Source organism: Rhodnius prolixus, unplaced genomic scaffold (genome assembly GCF_049639745.1).
Source record: "Rhodnius prolixus isolate KJV_2025 unplaced genomic scaffold, Rpr scaffold_5, whole genome shotgun sequence".
NCBI classification, from domain to species: Eukaryota; Metazoa; Arthropoda; class Insecta; order Hemiptera; family Reduviidae; genus Rhodnius; species Rhodnius prolixus.
The window spans coordinates 39,325,087-39,344,029 of record NW_027411624.1 but is presented as its reverse complement, the minus strand read 5'-3'; the positions used below and the strand labels follow the sequence as shown (position 1 = coordinate 39,344,029).

The 18,943-nt window shown below is 29.8% G+C and overlaps 1 protein-coding gene across 3 annotated transcripts; it reads left to right on the top strand.

Moving 5' to 3' along the window:
• The first annotated feature begins 439 nt into the window (after nucleotides 1–439).
• On the top strand, nucleotides 440–18,484 carry LOC141458310 (uncharacterized). 3 transcript variants are annotated; one of them, XM_074136102.1, is made up of 10 exons: nucleotides 440–817; nucleotides 901–964; nucleotides 1,050–1,190; nucleotides 2,864–3,088; nucleotides 4,645–4,974; nucleotides 7,022–7,132; nucleotides 7,299–7,453; nucleotides 7,976–8,226; nucleotides 8,982–9,319; nucleotides 12,330–18,484. In XM_074136102.1, the coding sequence occupies exons 1-10, from the start codon at nucleotides 626–628 to the stop codon at nucleotides 12,365–12,367; spliced, it is 1,845 nt and encodes a 614-aa protein (XP_073992203.1). In that variant the 5' UTR covers nucleotides 440–625; the 3' UTR covers nucleotides 12,368–18,484. The 3 variants fall into 3 exon arrangements, with proteins under 3 accessions (XP_073992203.1, XP_073992202.1, XP_073992204.1); XM_074136101.1 differs by having other exon boundaries at nucleotides 7,019–7,132; XM_074136103.1 differs by lacking the exon at nucleotides 7,022–7,132.
• Nucleotides 18,485–18,943: the final 459 nt, after the last annotated feature.

The following is an 18,943-nucleotide window of genomic DNA, read 5'->3' as shown; positions in this document are numbered from 1 at the left end:
AGATCTTCTAAGCCCTTCAAAAAAACAAATAAAGAAAACTTGCTTTTAGATTTGGGCCTAAAACTTGCTCCTAAAATAGGTTCCTTCCGCAATAATCAAGATATATCAATAGTTAAGACAGGATTAGGAAGTGAATAAGCGCAGCTTCATGTTTCTTTTTTATCTATTACGAATAGTTACGATACAAACCCGGCTAATATAAGAAATGTCAAAATCGTACTAAGAGAATACTTTTTTTTAAATAGTATAAACATACCTGAATTAAATTGCCTCAAAATATTTTTGAAGAAGTCAAGATCTGTCCTAACTTGACTGGGCACCCTATTCTTATAAGTACCAACTTAAGCACATCCTAGTTTGTTGGTTATGAAAGTACTATCTTCTACATAAGTTGGCTACATTGGTTTTTTGATATAATAATTAAATATTTTTACTGTGTAGTCAGCTGAGTGATGTGAAAGTAATGGTCAGTGAGTTATCAGAATATATTAATTGACGGCTATGAACCCAATTGGGTTCTTGCCTATTTTCCTTTTATCAACGCCCTGACCTTATGTGAACCCATAGGGGTAACTTAAAAAGGGCTGAGGGAAAAACATTAAATGTGGTTCATTATGATTTCAACATGTGTTTAATTCACACTGTAGTTACTTGCTCCCAGAGGTTCTTTTTGAATGTCTTCTTCTATACAATATGCACTTTTCTTGTCGTAAATGTGGATCAGGAGATATTGCTTGTCTCTTCAAGAATATCCAGGCCAAATTCTGAACATACCAGTGGCTTGTGTGAGAATAATAGCCTCTCTTGTGATCATCAGGCAAGTATTATTATTATTTTTAATCTACAAGATAATCAAGATAATAGTAAGACTGCGTTTTAATATAAACAATTTTGTTTAAGGCTCGTTTTCCTAACATTAGAAATAATTCGTGCCAGATGATATTCCATAACAAGACTTCTTCAGGTAAATTTATCTAGGTTATTTCAGTTTGATATCAATAATGTCTAAGTAGGAAAAGAAACTTGAATGAATATTCTTTGCTTTCTAGTGTGCAGTACAGAGAATTTGAACGGAGATGTAGATCCTTACGAGTACTATGGAAAAATGGTTCTCAAAACATACTTATTCATACATGGGGGTCTCAAATATACAGCTTTCAATGTTACATTTATGGAAATGAGGTGGCAAAGTGAGTAATAGTTTACATTTTAAGTAAATAGTAAACTCTCTAATGCAGTCGAACTTCATAACCCTGTAATTCTTAGGAGGTAGTATTATTCACATGGTCCATTGTTAATTTTTCCTGATTTTCTTAATATTTTTAATTTTCCTAGTACCTCTGCAATTAGTCATAATCCAAATAAAATAATGTAAATTAATTTTTCCAGTTTATTGCTTAATAATATTTATGAGATCTGTAAAATTTGAGTATACCAGTTCATTCAAAGAAGTTTGTAAAGTTCAAATTTAATTTTTATTTATTTTTAATGTTTTCATTTAGTTCATTAAACATTGCCAATATCATTGGAATGAAATTAAATTATGAATATTGCCAGTTTTTAAAAAACTGATTATTGAGATCTATTACATCATAATTATTTTTTATTTGTATATTCTCCGTATCAAATGGGCGTTGATAAAGCTGGTGGGGAAATACTATAATATTACAAGGACATTGTACAACGTCTTTTCCTTCTACCATTTTTTCATTTATAAACAACTCTTTTCAGGCTTGTAAATTTCTTTTTTTTACTATTTTTATTAAAAAGAGAACCGATGCTAAACGTGCCTACTAAATTTTAATGTAATTATTATTTCACTGGAAATACCGCATATTTGGGGTTTACCTGTTTCAGAAGATAAAGAGTTCAGCAATCGATCTGCTTGTGCATGAGTGTGTTTGAACAAATTTCTTATTAAAAAATAAAATTCTAATGTGAAATATTTCTCTTGCACGTTAGGGAGGATGGGGAGGACTTAAGCGCTTGGTTCTCCAAACGCTCTTCGCAATTTGGTGGAATATATAAATACTTATTTATTGAAAAATTTCGCATTATATTTGATTTTACTTAAAATTATGTTGGTAAAACCTGTAGAATTCATTGAAATGGCATACAACGCGAAATAAAAGTGTTTGGGATAATCGTAGTTCCGTTCCAACCGATTTTCACTGAACTAGGAATTTAAAGACACATTTAAACCTTAGTCATTTGTAAGTAGGTGAAACGTACTATACCTAAAGGGACAGAGGAAGCGTACAAATCATTGGCTCTGTCAACTATACAAATTTCTCCAGCAGCAACGTTTGCTGTAAAGCTTTTTTAGCTTTAGTAGCTTCTGAATTTCAAATTTTAATCCATTCATTCTATAATTTTTAAAATCATTCAATCTATTCATGGCGCATCAGTCCTAAAGGACCACCGGGCCTCTCGTCCACAAGCTTCTGTCAACACCTTGGTCTTTGGTTAAAATCATTCATGCTACCTAAACTTGACTAAGTACTGATATACGTTGGAAAGTGAAAGTCAAGTGTCAGTAAAAAAATGTTTATAATGTCTGGAGCGGCTTAGATAAGGTGCAGTAATTGCGGCAATAAAGTTATAAATTTTAATCGATTAATTTTTTCTTGAGCGATTCTTTTCGAGTACGAAAATTATTGGGTATGTTAACACTCCTGTAGTAATTTAAATTAATTCTTAAACAATATGGTGCTATGTTTGGTCGCTGGGTGTATGTCTGTGGTTTAGAGACCATACCCGGAATTGCCACTTATTTTCATGAGTTCTTTCTCAAGTTATAGAACTATTTTTTTAGAATAATAATTTTAAAATAATTGTCATAATACTATATTACTTTTTTTAGAGATATATATGAGGTTTATAAAAAATCAGGAGAAAACGCCGTCCATTTGTCGAGAATTCCAAGTTTCTGAACAAATTGCAAGTGCTTTGATATTACACTTTGATTGTTTATGGAATCTAAAACTCGACAATCAACCTTATCATTTTGATTATCAGGCTGTTACTTCTTCAGGAGATTCTTATATATATAGATATCTCTTTTTTGCCCCAAGTTCCGAAAGAATAGGTGAGTATTCATTTACAATTGACACATCAACCTTATCCTATGGCATTTTAATTAATGATAACTTCAACTTCATCTTAGCGCCTTAATTATTGTTTTTTCAAATTTAAATTGAATTTACAATTTATTGATAATAGGATTTATGTTGTTGCTAGTAACCAAGATAACGATGTGATTGTGTTAATATTTTTACATCTACTAAGACAACTTAGTCTTTCATTCCAATGGCACCATAAACTAGAAAATGTCATAAGACTTCTCAAGCCTTATACGGAAAATAACGTAATATTTAAAATGTTTAAAATTAATTTTAATGGCTAAGAAAACGTTCAATATAAAATTTAATTTGTATATTTCTTGGTATCTAGAAGAATAATCATTTTCACAAATAATTAACCTTTTTTTTTATTTCTTTGCTTTAAATATCTTGAGCTTAAGAAAGTTTTGTTAATAGTTACTGACATTTCTGGCGAGTAGATGCCAAATTCTTGATTGCAATTTTTCGCTTATGCTTTTTCACCGACACTTTCAAATAAGTAAATAGAACGTTCTTATCGATTGCACCAACCTCACAATTAGATTGCTTCTTCGCAGTCCTTGTTCAGGTATTTAGTAATGTGTTTCCGAAGAACTACTAAACCATAAGGTTTCTCTGAAGGCTATTGATTCTGTCTTATTATACAAATAAACATTTTCTCTGATGTAAGAACATTCCTGGGGCCAAAATCTTACTTTTCCGACTTATGAAGATTAATCATTCCATGCTTCGAATGCCAATTGGAGACAAATTGTCTTTTTAAAGGTTATGAAGTTGAGAAAAAAGATAAAATAAGGAGAAGGTTCCTTAGCAACATTAAAACGAGAGTTTAAGACGCAATTAATGGAAAAGCAAAGTTGTTGAAGAGCTATAAGCGGCAGAAGTTGAGCACATCAGGTGAACTGATAACCTTGGTGAAGGATTCATTCTTTCTCTAACAAGAAACAGTTATCTTCATCGGGCTAGCGGAGACGTAACACATTACCACAACTATTGAGGAAAATAGTGAAGTTTTATCTATTTTCCACTAAGGAAATTTCAGCATCTTCCAGAATTAAGTAGCTCTTCTATTCATTGGTTCACGTCATGACCGAGTTAAAAATAAGGGCACCGTACGTTACGGTGCTTCCTGAATGGGTTGGAGTCATTCGACAAGGGTTAAACTTAGTGAATGTAAATGCCAAAACTATAAAACAGGATCAAACCAAGAGGAATTCATCTGTCGTTGACTTTTTACGGAGCACTTAACGTTCAGGTCAATCTATAGTAGGATCGCTTCACCCACCTAAGACCTATGTGCAGACTATGTGAGAAACAAGAGGAAACATTCTCTCTAATCCTACTTGATTGCATCGTTCTAGATAATGTTATTTTCTGTTCTATTCCAAGTTCTTCTGCAAAAGTTACCAGTCCATTTCCAGTTTGAAATAATATAATTAGCAAAAATATTCGCTGCTGGATGTTTTAAAAACTACAATAATAAATTTGATTTTTTTTATTTTTTGTTTTTTTTTTCTTGTAGATGAAACAGAAAGGAATGTTACAAAATGGAGTGTATTCGTTGTAATGGATATTTCAGCAGCTCCAAAACTATTGACATTAAGATTGCAGCCAGCGCCTGCAGGATTAAGAATTACATCGTACATGGTGAAAGTACTGCGTACCTTGGAAGACAATTCCTGGGTAACAAATCAAACAATTTTAAAAGTAAAAGAAAACAATACTGAGGATATACTGATCTACAGATATGATACAAAATTGAAGTTTGGGAAATACAAGTTTATGGTGTATCCACAGCATATAGATTGTAAAGAAGATATGTGTGCGGTCTCGTCACCAGAATATCTGATAGGTAATGCATCTAATGTTCCATCTAATCAAAAACTTAAACTGCATATTTGGTGCCCATTAAGTTATTTGAATTTTATTACTTAACCAAACACCATTACTTTCAGAATTCTTTTGCAAATGTGATTTACTTCATTTACTACGAGTACTATATGAGACATTTTTATTACCTTGCTCTTTCTACTAAATTAGATTATATTATTTGTACAATTAACTTATTGATCTATTTTCATTGCCAAGATAATTGAACTCTCCTAAGTAGAATTATTTTTTTCAATTCTAAATTTAACAGATTTCATGCTTGCATCTTCACTTCATTATTTAATTTCTAATTTTATGTTTTCACCTTTCCACCCATTAAAAATTTAATTATTAGATTGATTGGATATGCGTGGATGTTTCTGAAAATCAATGCGACCTCCACCCATGAAATATCTTCCTCTCTCTTTCTATACTAATGCTTTTTTCACTTCTTAAATTTCATAAAGTTTCTAAGAAGAAAAGTATTGCATCAAAGCTGGAAAAAATGATTCCTTGAACAAATTTGAAATCGCCAAAAATAGGATTTTTTATAAATTATACTTGTAAGATTATCTCTTGTACAGATCTATTTCTCTTTCGATTGATTCTATAAAAATACTAGATTCTTTATCTAGACAGGTTTGGAAATATTGATTTCTTAAGAGCTTCAGCTAAATTTTACATTATAGCGTGCCTGGCAATTTCGTTCAGGTTAACCTACGATCCCTCTACCCCCTGAGACTTCTGCGTAGATTATATCAGGAAAAAGATAAAACGATCTATCTTATCCTGTTTGATCGCTTCGTGTCCAAAATAAACGGCAAACCCCATGTTATTTACTGTTCATAATTTGAAAGCAAAGGGAGATGAACGGCATTGCCAGCAAGTTCAACCAGGAGTTCTGTTGCAGTCAAACATAAAGTAACTTTTGTAGAGTGATCATTATCAAGCCTAAAAGATTATTTATTGTCTGGGAGTGCAAGACACAAGTTCAAATGTTAGTGATAAGTTTTTCACCGCAGAAGAACGTAACAGAGGTAGGGATTTCTTTGTGGGGCAAATGGTTGGCTAGAAAATCGTGGCTGATTCGGATGCCTTTTTGGAAACAAAATGCATAGAAGAAGCAACCTTCTTTAACCAAACTTACAGGTTGAATATTCGTTTTTATCAATAACATTACAAGCATTTTCTAGATTTACCTTTTTTAACAAATTGATTATCCAAAGTACCATTATTATGTATTGCCGAAAAAATAACCATATAATAGGATACTAACAAAGACAGCCGAGAAATCCGCTTCAAATATCGGTTGTGACTCTTAAGCCGAGAAATTATTTAGTATAAAATGGCTGTTATTACAATGATTTTGTAAATCAGCTACCAGAAAAAATGTCATGTAGAAGTAATTATAATTACTGAATTATCTACCACATGTAATTTATATTAATGCTTAAAAAAGATAACGATGAACAAAGAAAAGGTATCCTTACAAATGAAGCCCTTTAATGTCAACTCCAAACAAAGGATTATAAGAACTAGTTTTTTTTTTTCTGCTCCCCCAATCCATTGTCTAAGAGAATTCGGGATATTCACGATTCGATTGATTTTCCAAATTAGAAGCTAATCGAAAATATACCTAAAAATGTACTCGTAATTATCTATTAAAGTAACACTGGATTTTAGAAATAAACTCTTCACTTGAATCCATAAAGGCTCCCTTCGCGACTTAACCAGATTGAAAGAGATAGGTTCATTGATGAAGAATGTTACAGTTTTTAAAGTTGCTTATTATAAAATTTGAGGAAGATAATTGCGAAATAATATAATACATATATTTGATCGCTTGATGCAAATTTTTAATGCGTATTCATTTCTTTTCTTGAGCATCTCATTCGCTTGCTATCGCCCTAAAATTGTTTCTTAATTAACTTGTTTCTTCTTTATTCTGATTCTTTACTCTTTTTTTTTTTTTGTTCCTAAATTCTTCCCGTATGTTATGCGGTAATAAAAACCGATGCATGTTACAGTAGAAATGACAGAACCCAAACTCCTCACCGGACTCGTTGCAACGGTGATTCTCATACCTATTTTACTTATGTTGTACTTCATATGGAAGAGGAACTGTGACACCAGTGAGCCTAGTTAGTAAAGTAAAATATATATTATTTGCCAAACATCTGGTAATTTTATTTTTTGTATATTGCTTTTTCTTTTTTTTCAACAGCTTCTTTTAAAAAAGAAAGAAAAACTAGATTGAATTATCCCTAATTCTTATTATTTATTTATTAATGTATGTTATCATTTCAGATCGCGAACCATCTGGGCCTCCAAAACTTCTTCTAATGTACAAACCAGTCTCTGTGGAGCACATTAATACTATGATGGAATTATATAGATATTTCAAAAAATGTCATCTGCATCCAATGATCGACCAGTTTGGAATAGCTGACTCTGAAACTAAGGTAGTTTACTATGTTCGTAATTGAGAAATTCTTCTTCTTCTTCTTAATTTTACTTCTTATTAGTATTAACAGGAGGTAATCGCATCAAATCTCCGATATTGATATTATTCTGGAAATACAAGTTTACGTGAGTTCAAATAAGATCTTTTTAGTAAGTTTTTTACGGCATGGGCACTCGATCAGCTTGTCGATGGGGGTGCGCTTTTGGCATTCCAACATCATCGCGAATTGGCTAAGTAAAACTATCTCTTTAGCCCAAAAGTTCCCAGGGATGTAGGTAGAGTGATGACTTTTGAAATAATTGCCACTCTTCACCAATCACCGCTGAGTCCTAAAAAATCGCCAAATTGCTGGATGCCCAACGAATATTTTTTGGGGTGAATGAAAAGGTATTAATTTTAGGCATTTCTTGGAAATATATTTAAATGAATTTAAAGGGGTTTTCACAATTTTTTTTCTCTTATTTTTTTGTTCCTTTGATTGTTTACATCAAAATTGCTGTAATGATTTTAATTTGTACAGGATCCTGTACGATGGTACATTGATGCATTCAATGAGGCTGACTTTGTTGGTATTTTTGCATCGCCAATAGTCTCAGAAGCGGATAGGTTACAAGCACAAAAGTACAACAAATATTCGCATACAGAAATAATAGCACAAAATCAACTGAGTAGATCATTGTGTTCTCCCGGTGCTAAATGTAAGTTTTTTTGTGTGTCATTACCGGGCACTCAATGGGATACCTTGCCACCAGAAGCGCAAGCCTTAAAGAGGTTAGTTATTTTTTTTAACTTCGATTATTTGTATTTGTGAGTACTTTATATGTTTGTGAAATTGTAAATTTTTATTTGGTTCACACATACATTGTTAATTTAAAATTGTTGGCTTCTTTATAAATACTTTTCTCCCAGCTGCGTCACTCATTTCTTTTCTTGAGCATCTCATTCGCTTGCTATCGCCCTAAAATTGTTTCTTAATTAACTTGTTTCTTCTTTATTCTGATTCTTTACTCTTTTTTTTTTTGTTCCTAAATTCTTCCCGTATGTTATGCGGTAATAAAAACCGATGGGTAATAATAACAGAACCAGAAGGATGGAAATAATGGTAAGGCTTTCCAGTTTGACAGACAATACGAAGTAAGCAGTCTTGTATGGTTAATAAGCAGACGCTATCAGGGTGGGGAATGGGCTGATTTCTTGACGAAAAACAATTTCTTATAAAGTATACCAACAACTTCATAGTAATGTCAAGTACGCTTCACCACCTTAAATTAGGTGGTGTGCTTTGAATTAAGTATACTAAATACTCGTGATTGTTATTAGTTTCACTCAAAATCTTGAATTCGTAAAAAGTGATTATAAGACAGTTTCGGGTCCTTTTAAAGTCCTGTTTCTGAGAACTCTGTTCTAGGAAGAAGAAAAACTGTATAAGTAACAGTTTCACACTAATTTTTGTTTTGATGTGCAAATATCCCAAGTTCCTTCAAGTTAAAAACGTTAATACATCTTGATTTTTTTTTTTCGTACAGGTATAAGCTGCCTCTGGACCTCGACCCACTGCTGGTACTGATTGGTGTTGCCCCACAGTGTGATCGAGGTGTTGGATTTGAACAAGCAATAGAAACAGCACGTGCCTGTGAAACAAATTTTGTATTCGATAAGTTACCAGAACCACCATTTAGAAATACAACTTCACCAATACCAGATGAAGAGATTGGTCCTTCGACAGCGTCAGGCATTAAAGATGACGATACATCTCTCTGTTTGGATACGGCAATCTCTGGATCAGATTTATTATCATCTAGACAATATCTGTCTGATGAGATGTCCACACCGCCTTCATCTTTGGATCAGCTTAGTCTGTTAGGTGAGTCCAATTGACGTAGGTACTGCCTTCATTTCCACAGACCTACCCATTTCTTCCATCATAGAATATGTCCAGAACATACTACATATTTATATTCACGACCAATTCGAAGAACTTCGCGGGTATCTCTCCTAACTTATACCAATAGTCCCACTACTGATAGTTTATCTTCTCTGCTTTAAAGCTACTAAATATCGGTGACTTTTTTTTTTTTATTTTCCTTGTAGTGAAAAAAAGTTAGGACGCTTAAGTATCATTAAAAACTGTGAAATGGTGAAAGAAAGATTTTAGCATCTTTATACTTCCGGTTTAAGACATTAAAGAGATGGCCTTTTTCTTTTTTCTACTGATTATTAATAAAAAAGGGAGAAAATTAATTAATAATTGTCCACTTATAGTTTGCAATTATTTCATTTAATCAATTCTCCTATTTTCCTCCTCTTAAGCTTTTAAATAAAATTTAATGGCTGCATTAAGTTAATACTTTATAAAAAGCAATGCAGATTCATTTAAAATTTGTAGGCAGTTTATAGGTATTTATGCTGTTATGTTATTTTTTTATAATTTTGTAAATTTTCCATCGTCTTCCTGAACTTGTCCTTGCTGTAAGTTAAAATTATTATTATTAATTTATTTACTTTTACCAGCAGCTTTTTAGTTTATTTTCCTTCCGCATGTGTTAGCATGGGTTTGTTATATATAATATTAAAACGAAAAACTGCAGTTGGAAATGAAACAGTTTGGTAATTGCGGTGTACATTGGACAAGAAATAGCTGTTAAAATTCCTCATTCTACAGTTGCTTTGATTACGCTGCTTGATTGCTTACATTTATGCAAACTACATATACATATATATATTCGTAATGTTTCCAAGTGAGGAAAATGTTGGTTATCAGCGATTTTTGCCCAATAAAACTTACAGTTACCAGAACAACACTGGTTAAAAGTTTGTTTAAGTGTAATTACTTTTTTGTTTCTGTTCTACTTGTTTGGTTGAATTAGTAGAACATTATAGCACATAATTTTTCACTTTTGATCTATTTAGGCCCTTCAAAAAGGTAAATAAAGCCAAAACGAATATCTGGTAGTTAACTATCTGCCGTCTGAGCTATGTTACATATTCACATTTTAATTCATTCTTTTACATCACTTTTTTTCTCCCTAAATTCACTGTAATGTTTCCTCCTGTATTTGAGGTAACTATTTCCTAATTGTTAGCGATTTTTAGACGGATTGTGTTTTTTTTAAATAAGAGTGTTTTTACTTTATTTTTGTAATATATAATGAGTGTTTTAAAAACAGAATTCCAATATAGAATCTTTTGAGTTAATTTTAATTGCTTCCAAATAAATTTACCAAAGAAGTTAAAGTAAATATCCGTAAAAATAAGATCTGACAATTTTTTGTTTGTTGTGAAATTATTATCATTTCATCACTTAATTGTTAGTTGGCGGTGCTTCTTTAAAGTATTATCTTCCACTATTGTAGTTAGAAGTATTTTTTATTAATTTAATCCAAAAAATGATGCATAAATATTAATACATTTTAAATTAAATATTGAAATTCTCCCCCGTTGTTCACAATTTTCTTTCGCTTGGCCATATTGTCTCAACATGCAAAAAAAACTTATTTTTTTATCAGGATATATTAATATAAAAAAACGAGAAGAAGAAAACGTTCGTTAGAATTTATTTAAATAAACTGTTGTTGCAGATACTTAATTTCAATTGACTGAATTGAATTAATCCGTATTACTTTTAAAAAAAAAAAAAATCAAAGAAAAAATCTCAAAACTGACATAAATATCTAAAAATTGTTCACTTTCAATAATTGGACAGTTATATAACATAATTTCAATTAATATAAAACATAGTTGCTACATTTTTAGAGTTTTAAACAAAACAAAAAAGCAAACATATTGCTAGTTTATAGTTTTACTAATTCAAAATAACTAAGCTTCTAATAAATATTTAAACAAATATTTAGAAAAATAGTTTATTTTTAGGGAACGTCTCTTAGTGATAAATTAGGGGTGTAATTTTGTGTTAATTCGTAATAGTTTTTTTTTGTTTTCTAGTACCAACAGATCTCATTTGAAAACTTTTTTTTGTACTTTAAATAATTCCATTTTTTACCTTTATCAATTGAAATAGTCTTCCCCGCTGTGTCCCAAAGTCAATTAATTTAATAATTTATAATAAATATATTCTTAATGTAGTTATATATATATCTTAGATAATAAATTTTTCTAATGTGGAATCTTCTATATAATAATTAGTTATACCTTTTAAAATGATGGATTTCTTATATGTAAGGCATAAAATTTTGTATTTACTTTTAAAAATTTAATTTCATAAAGTTATGAATGACGATGCTCAAGAGAATACTTTTCCTCAAGTAAATTTTTAAATTCAAAATAGATACGATTGTAATTACTTCATACGATAACAATGAAAACATTCCAGTTATTCTCTCAGTTTGGTCCCGTTTCCCAGCTCTATTGCTTTTATAAGTTCAAGATAAGACAATCTTGGAAAGGGTCACATTATTAGAATTAGCCTTATTTAATGTAATTATTTTATTCTAGTTTATTTGGAATGTTGTGAACAGTTGGTGAGTCTGTAAGCAGCATCCCAAAAAAAAAATATTTTGTGAAATTAATTGGTAACTGATGTTCATAAATGAGTTGGTATGTGTACCAAAAAATTGGACCATCTTACAGAAGTAAGTTACAAGCTAAAAACTTAGTAAATGATATAATGGAAAGTGTTGTTGACACCTTTTAAAGAAATTTAGTTTCATCTCTATGGTTAACAGGTGCTTAGGTTAAATTTAATTAACTTGAAAGTTTCAATGTGATTTGACTTTATCGGGATAGCACAATTGAAAACATGGTTTATTGGCTGGCCTGCTGTTAAAGGACTTTTTTAAGGTAGAATTCTCTTTCTAGTTCTAACAAAGCGCTAAGCTCATAAATTAGTAAATAATATGAAGCGGTATTCTTTTTAGCCACACAAGCCGAATCTAGAACAAAAATCCAAAAATAGAAGGCCTGAACTTGAGTTATGTAAGATTTACTTCTGCTCGAACAACGAAACCCTTAAGGGAAAATAAATCTCTTCTACCGCCTGCCTATTTCGATTGAGGATCATGAACCTTATCTTATACCATAAAAAAAAGACGTGCTTTTATGGTCTAACTCTTAAGCTAGAAGACATACTGTGAAAATGGGATGAAAATCATGAACAGTTTATTCAAAAGCAAGCACAATGTGGCGGATGAAATCTTTAGTTACCATCACTTGCTGTTTTGCCCGAGGTATTCCTCGTCTCATATTTTGATTTAAGGAACACAGGTTATATAAAGATTTCTTTAGTGTCAAAAAGAGACCTTGCAGTAATTTCAAGCTCTGATTTTATTTTAAAACGACCTAATTTAAAAAGATTATGAAATAGAAGAGAAACTAAGGAGCATATTGATGATAAACTTACTGATCTAAGAAAAAAAGATTAGTTTCTGCCGTCTCACTAGTCGGCTGGCCAATTTTAAATGTTGACCATTACAACATTAGGTTTGAGCCTTCAAAGCCCAATATTGTTATCAGGTTTTGTTTGTGGTTGGTGACATTAATTTCGAAAAAAAAACAACTTTCAATAGTGGTTCAAGATTTTTTGAATAGTCATTAAATTGTCTAAATTTGTTTACCCTTTCGACATTCTGCTACGTAGATGGTGTCATGTGAATTTTCTGCATAAGCAAAGTCTATTTTTCCTTGTTAAAAAAAAAAAAAAATTCTTCGAATAAAACGCCTTACATATAAACAAATACATCACATACCATTTTTCTTATTTTGCGGGGGATTCCCCTATCAATTTTGTTATTGATTGCCCCTTCCATAGCATGTTAATGTTGTGAGGAAAGTGAAATGCGAGAATTTTGTGTAACCTTCTTTTAAGTTTTTTTATTTTTATTTTTTAACAAAAAAAAGCCGCTTACTAATGATGAGTGTGATATTGCATTTAATTTTGTTGCGCTCTTGAAGTAAACAAAAACAAAAATAGCATTTATTAGAATTAGTAAAATTGTTCATATAGTAAATAAAGAAAGAAAAATAATTCCTAAACTATTGCATTTCTACATTTTTTTTCTTTCAATTTATAGCAGACTGTTTTTTTAAAAAAACAAACTTTAAAAAAAAGCATTTTATCAGTATTAGATTTTATTTTTTAGTAAGTATAAAGGAGTAATGAACAAAGAAATAAATTTAAAAATATAGCCAAATTTGAACCTCTCTCGCAAAAATAACCTATTTTATTTTAGTCTCTTTCCAAATTTCAAACAATTTCTCATAAACCCAATTCAGTAATGTTATTTTGTTGAAAATTTGTTTAAAGCGAAAAAAATATTTAAATAAATTTAACAATAAAAAAGAAGTTAAAAGTGTCTTCATTAAAATTAATAATAGTAAATATTATTTATTATTTATTCACAGAAATAATTTAGTTAATAAGAGAGTAAAAAAATCCTGATCAGAGAAAAAAAACACTAATTGTATGTAAAATTGAAAATAGGGGCCGCATGGGGCGTGACGTATTTGGGTTGGAAATAGTTGGGTGATTAGAGGGACATTAGCATTCGCACAATATGGGCAGCTTAGCTGTTAGCTACTATTTCAGTAGCCATGGAGCTGCTATAGAGGAATGAACAAAATACAAACGAAAAGTTCGGGGGTCATTTCGAATACAAAGCTTGCGTTTATGCGGCTTAATTCGAAAGTTAAATTCATAACCGATGTGTAAACTTTGCTAATTCAGGGCCGATTACTCTTAAGAGTAATAATGAGTCTACTGGCCGTCATTGCAGATTTAAAAGAGCAGGTGGTACTGCAGACTTTTGATTGTATGAGGAAGAGAACGTTTTTACATCCTGCGTCCATCGCGAGAGTATGCCTGGTCTCTCAAACTAGGCGTTTGATTCTTCAACGTGGCGTTCAACAGTAAACTCCCCATAATCGTTCAACTTTCAACTTCTCATAATCTTCATCTTTTCTCATATATTCCATTCTATAGACCTTAGCTTTCAAGTAAGCAATTTATGTTACACTTCTAGAATTACTAATATGACAGCGAGTAACTGCAGACATATTGTGCATAGGCTAGTCCCCCTACACTCAATTTAATATATCCTAAAGGGCGCCACATCTCTTTGCCGGTCCTTAAAGTTAAAAAAAATAAAAATTCATTATAAATGATTATAAATTTATAATTTAGCGACATTTTAGACTGCCAAAGTGTTATGGATGAATGAATAATAATAAAATAAAATTTAAATGAATGTGAAAATGATTGAAATGAATTATTTCATTTTATAATTTTTATGATTTATTCCTTAAAATGTTGATTTGATTTAAAAAAAGTTGCACACATTTAGTGAAAATGAATTAAAAAGCAAAATAAATTGAAATTAAAAAAATTGATTAATTTGCTATTTTTAAATTAATTATAAATAAGTACAATTGTGATAATAAACTGTGTATGAAAACTGTGAGTTTAATATTTGTATAGTGTACTTAGAAGCGTAATATTTATACATAATTATAAAATAATAATAAATAGTAAAATAGATATATTTAAATTCTATTTAAATATCATTTTGCGTCCTTAAAGAAGAAAAAAATAATTTGTGTCGAAGAGGCCTTCTTTTTTTTGGAGGATTTTTTGTTTTCTTTCTTTAACTGTTCTTTTAAAAAAATTTAGTATGAAAAATAATAGTTAATATGAATATTTTACAAGATAATCTCCAATATTTTGAAGGTCCTCTGTTGCTCAGTAAAAAAGAACCCCATTATTTAAAAAAAAGTTGTATATTGTACATTTTTTAAGGAAAAAAAGATGTGTAACAAACAAAATTGAAAAGAAAACTTTTTTATTTAAAAGAACTCATAAAAAAATATATAAAAGCACACTAATTTTTTAATTTCCGTTTTTTAGGATGTACTTTTTGTGTGTTAACGTGTGCTTTGTAAAAAAAAAGTAATAAAACAAAAAATTAAAAATGTAAAAATGGGTGAATACGACAATTGTTAAGGAAAGCAATATCCATTGCGATGGGCAAAAATTGTTGAAAACATATCCTTTTTTCAATACAAACGAGTATCCTACTATACGCCTCAAAATTATCCTGTACAATTGTTTCTACCACAAAAAAACAAAAACGGAAACCCCATTTTACGACTAAAAACTGTTTTTTATAAGTTTTAATTAACCTGGCCAGGGTGAATGTTAAAATAACAAAATAAATGAATTATTTTTTTAAAAGTTAATAAGTTGGACTTTAAGCAATAAAAAAAAGATGCAACGTGCTTTTTTTGTTTTGGTCTAAGATTAAAATTCTCTTTATTCTCTGGGATGTATTTGTGCTCAGAGAGTTGAAACATACTCACTCGCTCTAGAGGACATGTTGATTAATTTACTAGTTATACATTCAACTATCTTTCATTGCGAGTGTAAAGTTTCAGCTTTGACAAACTTCCTTTTTCCTCTGGTTTTGAGCTTCGATATAACGTTAACATTCACAATATCCTCTTCTCATTAAATCTGGTTCAATTCATCATTCCTAAAATATCCATCTTTTCGATTTCGACCCGAAGAGGAAGAAGGTATGTTCAAATAGTCCTCAGGGTTTTTTAAAATGATAGACCTCACTATTAAAGTTTTTTTTTTTTTTCTACAGTATAAAGGTATATTTTGTAAATTTTAAATTTTACCCTGGTGAATTAATCTCTAGTTCAAATCTAAGAAATATTAAATCAAAATTTAATGCTATCAGTCAAGATATGTATTTTTTTCTCCTCATGATAACTTGTGAACCTCCAAATATGTTCGAAGCCTCCAAAATTTTCTTGAACCCAATCAACTAATTATTATTATTAAATTATTCATTTTATTAATATTTTTTAAATTAATTTTGAAATTATTCAAATACACATTAAGAAAAACTGTGAATTTAATCCTAAATTTGACAGTTATATAAAACAAAAAAAAAAGTCGGAAGTATTCACCTTTTAGAAATGAAAAAAAAAAGAGAAAATGTATACATATAAATAACCAGTAAAACAGTTAAAACTGAATTTTTGCAAATTAAAAAAATGGTAGGAGGAAAAAAACTTTTTGCCTAGCCTTATATGAATAGACAAAATATATATATACATATTTAATTTTGTTTTTCCTGTAGAAAAGCTTTCTAGAAAATTATGATAGGCATGGTAATATAAATAATTAAATCAATAAAATTAAGAAAGAATTATGAAAAAGAAAAATTCTTTGTTCAAATAAAAGTAATAAAATAAAAAGTAGTGGTATATACTTAATAATAAAGTTCCGAACTGATCTGGGGGCTTGGAAAAAAAGGAAAAGTTGTGCTAAAATTTAAATGTGGAACTTTTTTTTCCATTCATTAGGAGAAACGTTTTTCTCTTTCTATTTATTTTATTTTTGAAATAATAAAAAAGTGAGATCTGTGCGACACCAAAAAATAATAACATTAAAAATAATTGTACATTTTTTAGTTTTTTGATTTTTTTTTGTATAAAAAAAAAGTCGTACTAATAAAAGAAAAGTTATTTTCTTCATCCAGTAATGTGCTTTCAAATAATTGTCTAAGTTCAGCTTTTTAGTGAATATAAAAAAAAGACATAAAAAAAAAGAAAATGTATACTATTTGATAAAAAAAAAAGGTACTTAAGCAAAAGTACATATGTTTATAGTTATATAAAAAAAGTATATTTGTACATAGGAATTTGTTGTTAATACTTACTATTGTATATAAATTATTATTGTATTCATAAAATACATTAAAATAAAATCAAAAAAGAAATTGTTGAAAGTTATTTGTTAAAAAAAATGTACAATTTAGTGTTCTTGTAAAAAAAACAAAAAAGGTAACGAGTAAATTGTTCGATTTTGTTGTTAGCTAGAATGATATGAGATTTTTTTTTTTCATTTTGTTTGTGTTTTTTTTTGTTTTTAACTGAAATAGGGGAAAAAGTTTGCCTTGCTTTTTATTGCTTTAGATTTTTGTTGTTTTCTTTTTTACTTTTTAGTTTTTGCAATGTTAGTTTTTGCAATTTACAGGTATTTCTCACTTAAGGACCATTCATTCTTGTTCTCACGTACTTTTGGAAAAGAGGAACTTTACTTGGATAAAGATCTTGGGGTTCCATTAAAATAAACCTGCGAGTCTAAATAACCTTTACTAAAAGAGTAAAGAAATAGGAGCAACTTTAAAAAAAAAACAAAAATCTTTTATAGTGTATATATTAAGACATATACTTAACTAGTTATTTTTTAAAAAATATTAATTTTACAGGTGATATGTAATGATTTAAATAAGGGCAATCTGCAGCATGAAAATTCTATACCTTCTTAGGTGCGCTAATTTCACTAATTTGTTGGCAAAAGCGGAAAGCAGAAGGTGACTCCCTTCTTACCAACGCCGCGTGTTTCAGAAAACTTAGTTGAACTCATTTAGTATAAACTACATCTAAAAAAGAATTTGAATTTTAAAAATGTAATTAATTTGAACGAAACTATGGTAACACTTGTACACTAATCAGAATTAAGTAAATATTAACACACAAAGTTGCTCAAAGTGATGTATTATCAATTAAAACAAATAGTAAGGTTGAACGAAGAACTCTTGCGTTAAATCTCATTCTCGGAGATCTATTTATCTATTATTGAATTGTTCCTATGTTCTTCTTTCGTTAGGTACTGTCGCGCTTCTTCGGATGTAGTACTGCCGGTGGACGAGAAGACTAAAGCAGTAGTAATCATTCCAAGTAAATCAAATTTAAATATCTAAAATTCTTCATGGTAGGAATTATTAAAACCAATTTTTTTTTTCGTATTACCTTTGTAAATTCTGTTTTAAATGAATAAAATCAGGTAGAAGTAAATGAAATTATTAAATGTGGAATATAGAATAGTCGTGACATTCAAGTTCAAATTGTTCTTAAGTGAGAGGTCCCAGTAAACATAAAAATAAATAAAATAAAAAAAAATAAGCAGTACAAAATAAGTTCATTGTTTACAATAAAAAAAATTAATGTTATTTTTCATATATTTTTTATTTGTAAATATAATCTGTTATCAATTTTCCAAATATTTTCTTTTTCTTTTTTATTTCTTAAATAGAAAAAAAAAAAAACTTCATTTTTGGGTTCAATCGTAATAACCGAGGTGATTGGTAAGACAGTGTGGCAAAAACAAAAGATTTCGGAATTTTCTCTTTAAAAAAGTTCTCCGAGAATTAAAAGTTCAGAGTTTCAAAGAGTGGCTGAAAAAAGAGATGTTCTTTTTCCGATAAGATTAGATTATGGATGTAACATTCTTTACCACTATATCGTACACTTTACATGTTACCTGTAAAACGTACATGTGAATAAGAAAGAAGTTGTTAATATCCCTGCAGGTTCTGCGGGTTTATTATTTGCATGATTTGTAAATATATTATTGAATAGGTATTTTGAACTTTGTTTTGTTGAATATAGATCCAGTTTTTTAATTTTTTTTTAAAACGATTGCGTATCAACCGTTTCAACACACAGATGAATCCTGAACAGT

Coding starts and splice junctions, on each gene's coding strand:
- LOC141458310 (XM_074136101.1), top strand. CDS start 626: ATGTGTTTAATTCACACTGTAGTTACTTGCTCCCAGAGGTTCTTTTTG. Junction 3,089..4,644: donor CCCAAGTTCCGAAAGAATAG/GTGAGTATTCAT, acceptor TTTTTCTTGTAG/ATGAAACAGAAAGGAATGTT. Junction 8,227..8,981: donor GAAGCGCAAGCCTTAAAGAG/GTTAGTTATTTT, acceptor TTTTTCGTACAG/GTATAAGCTGCCTCTGGACC.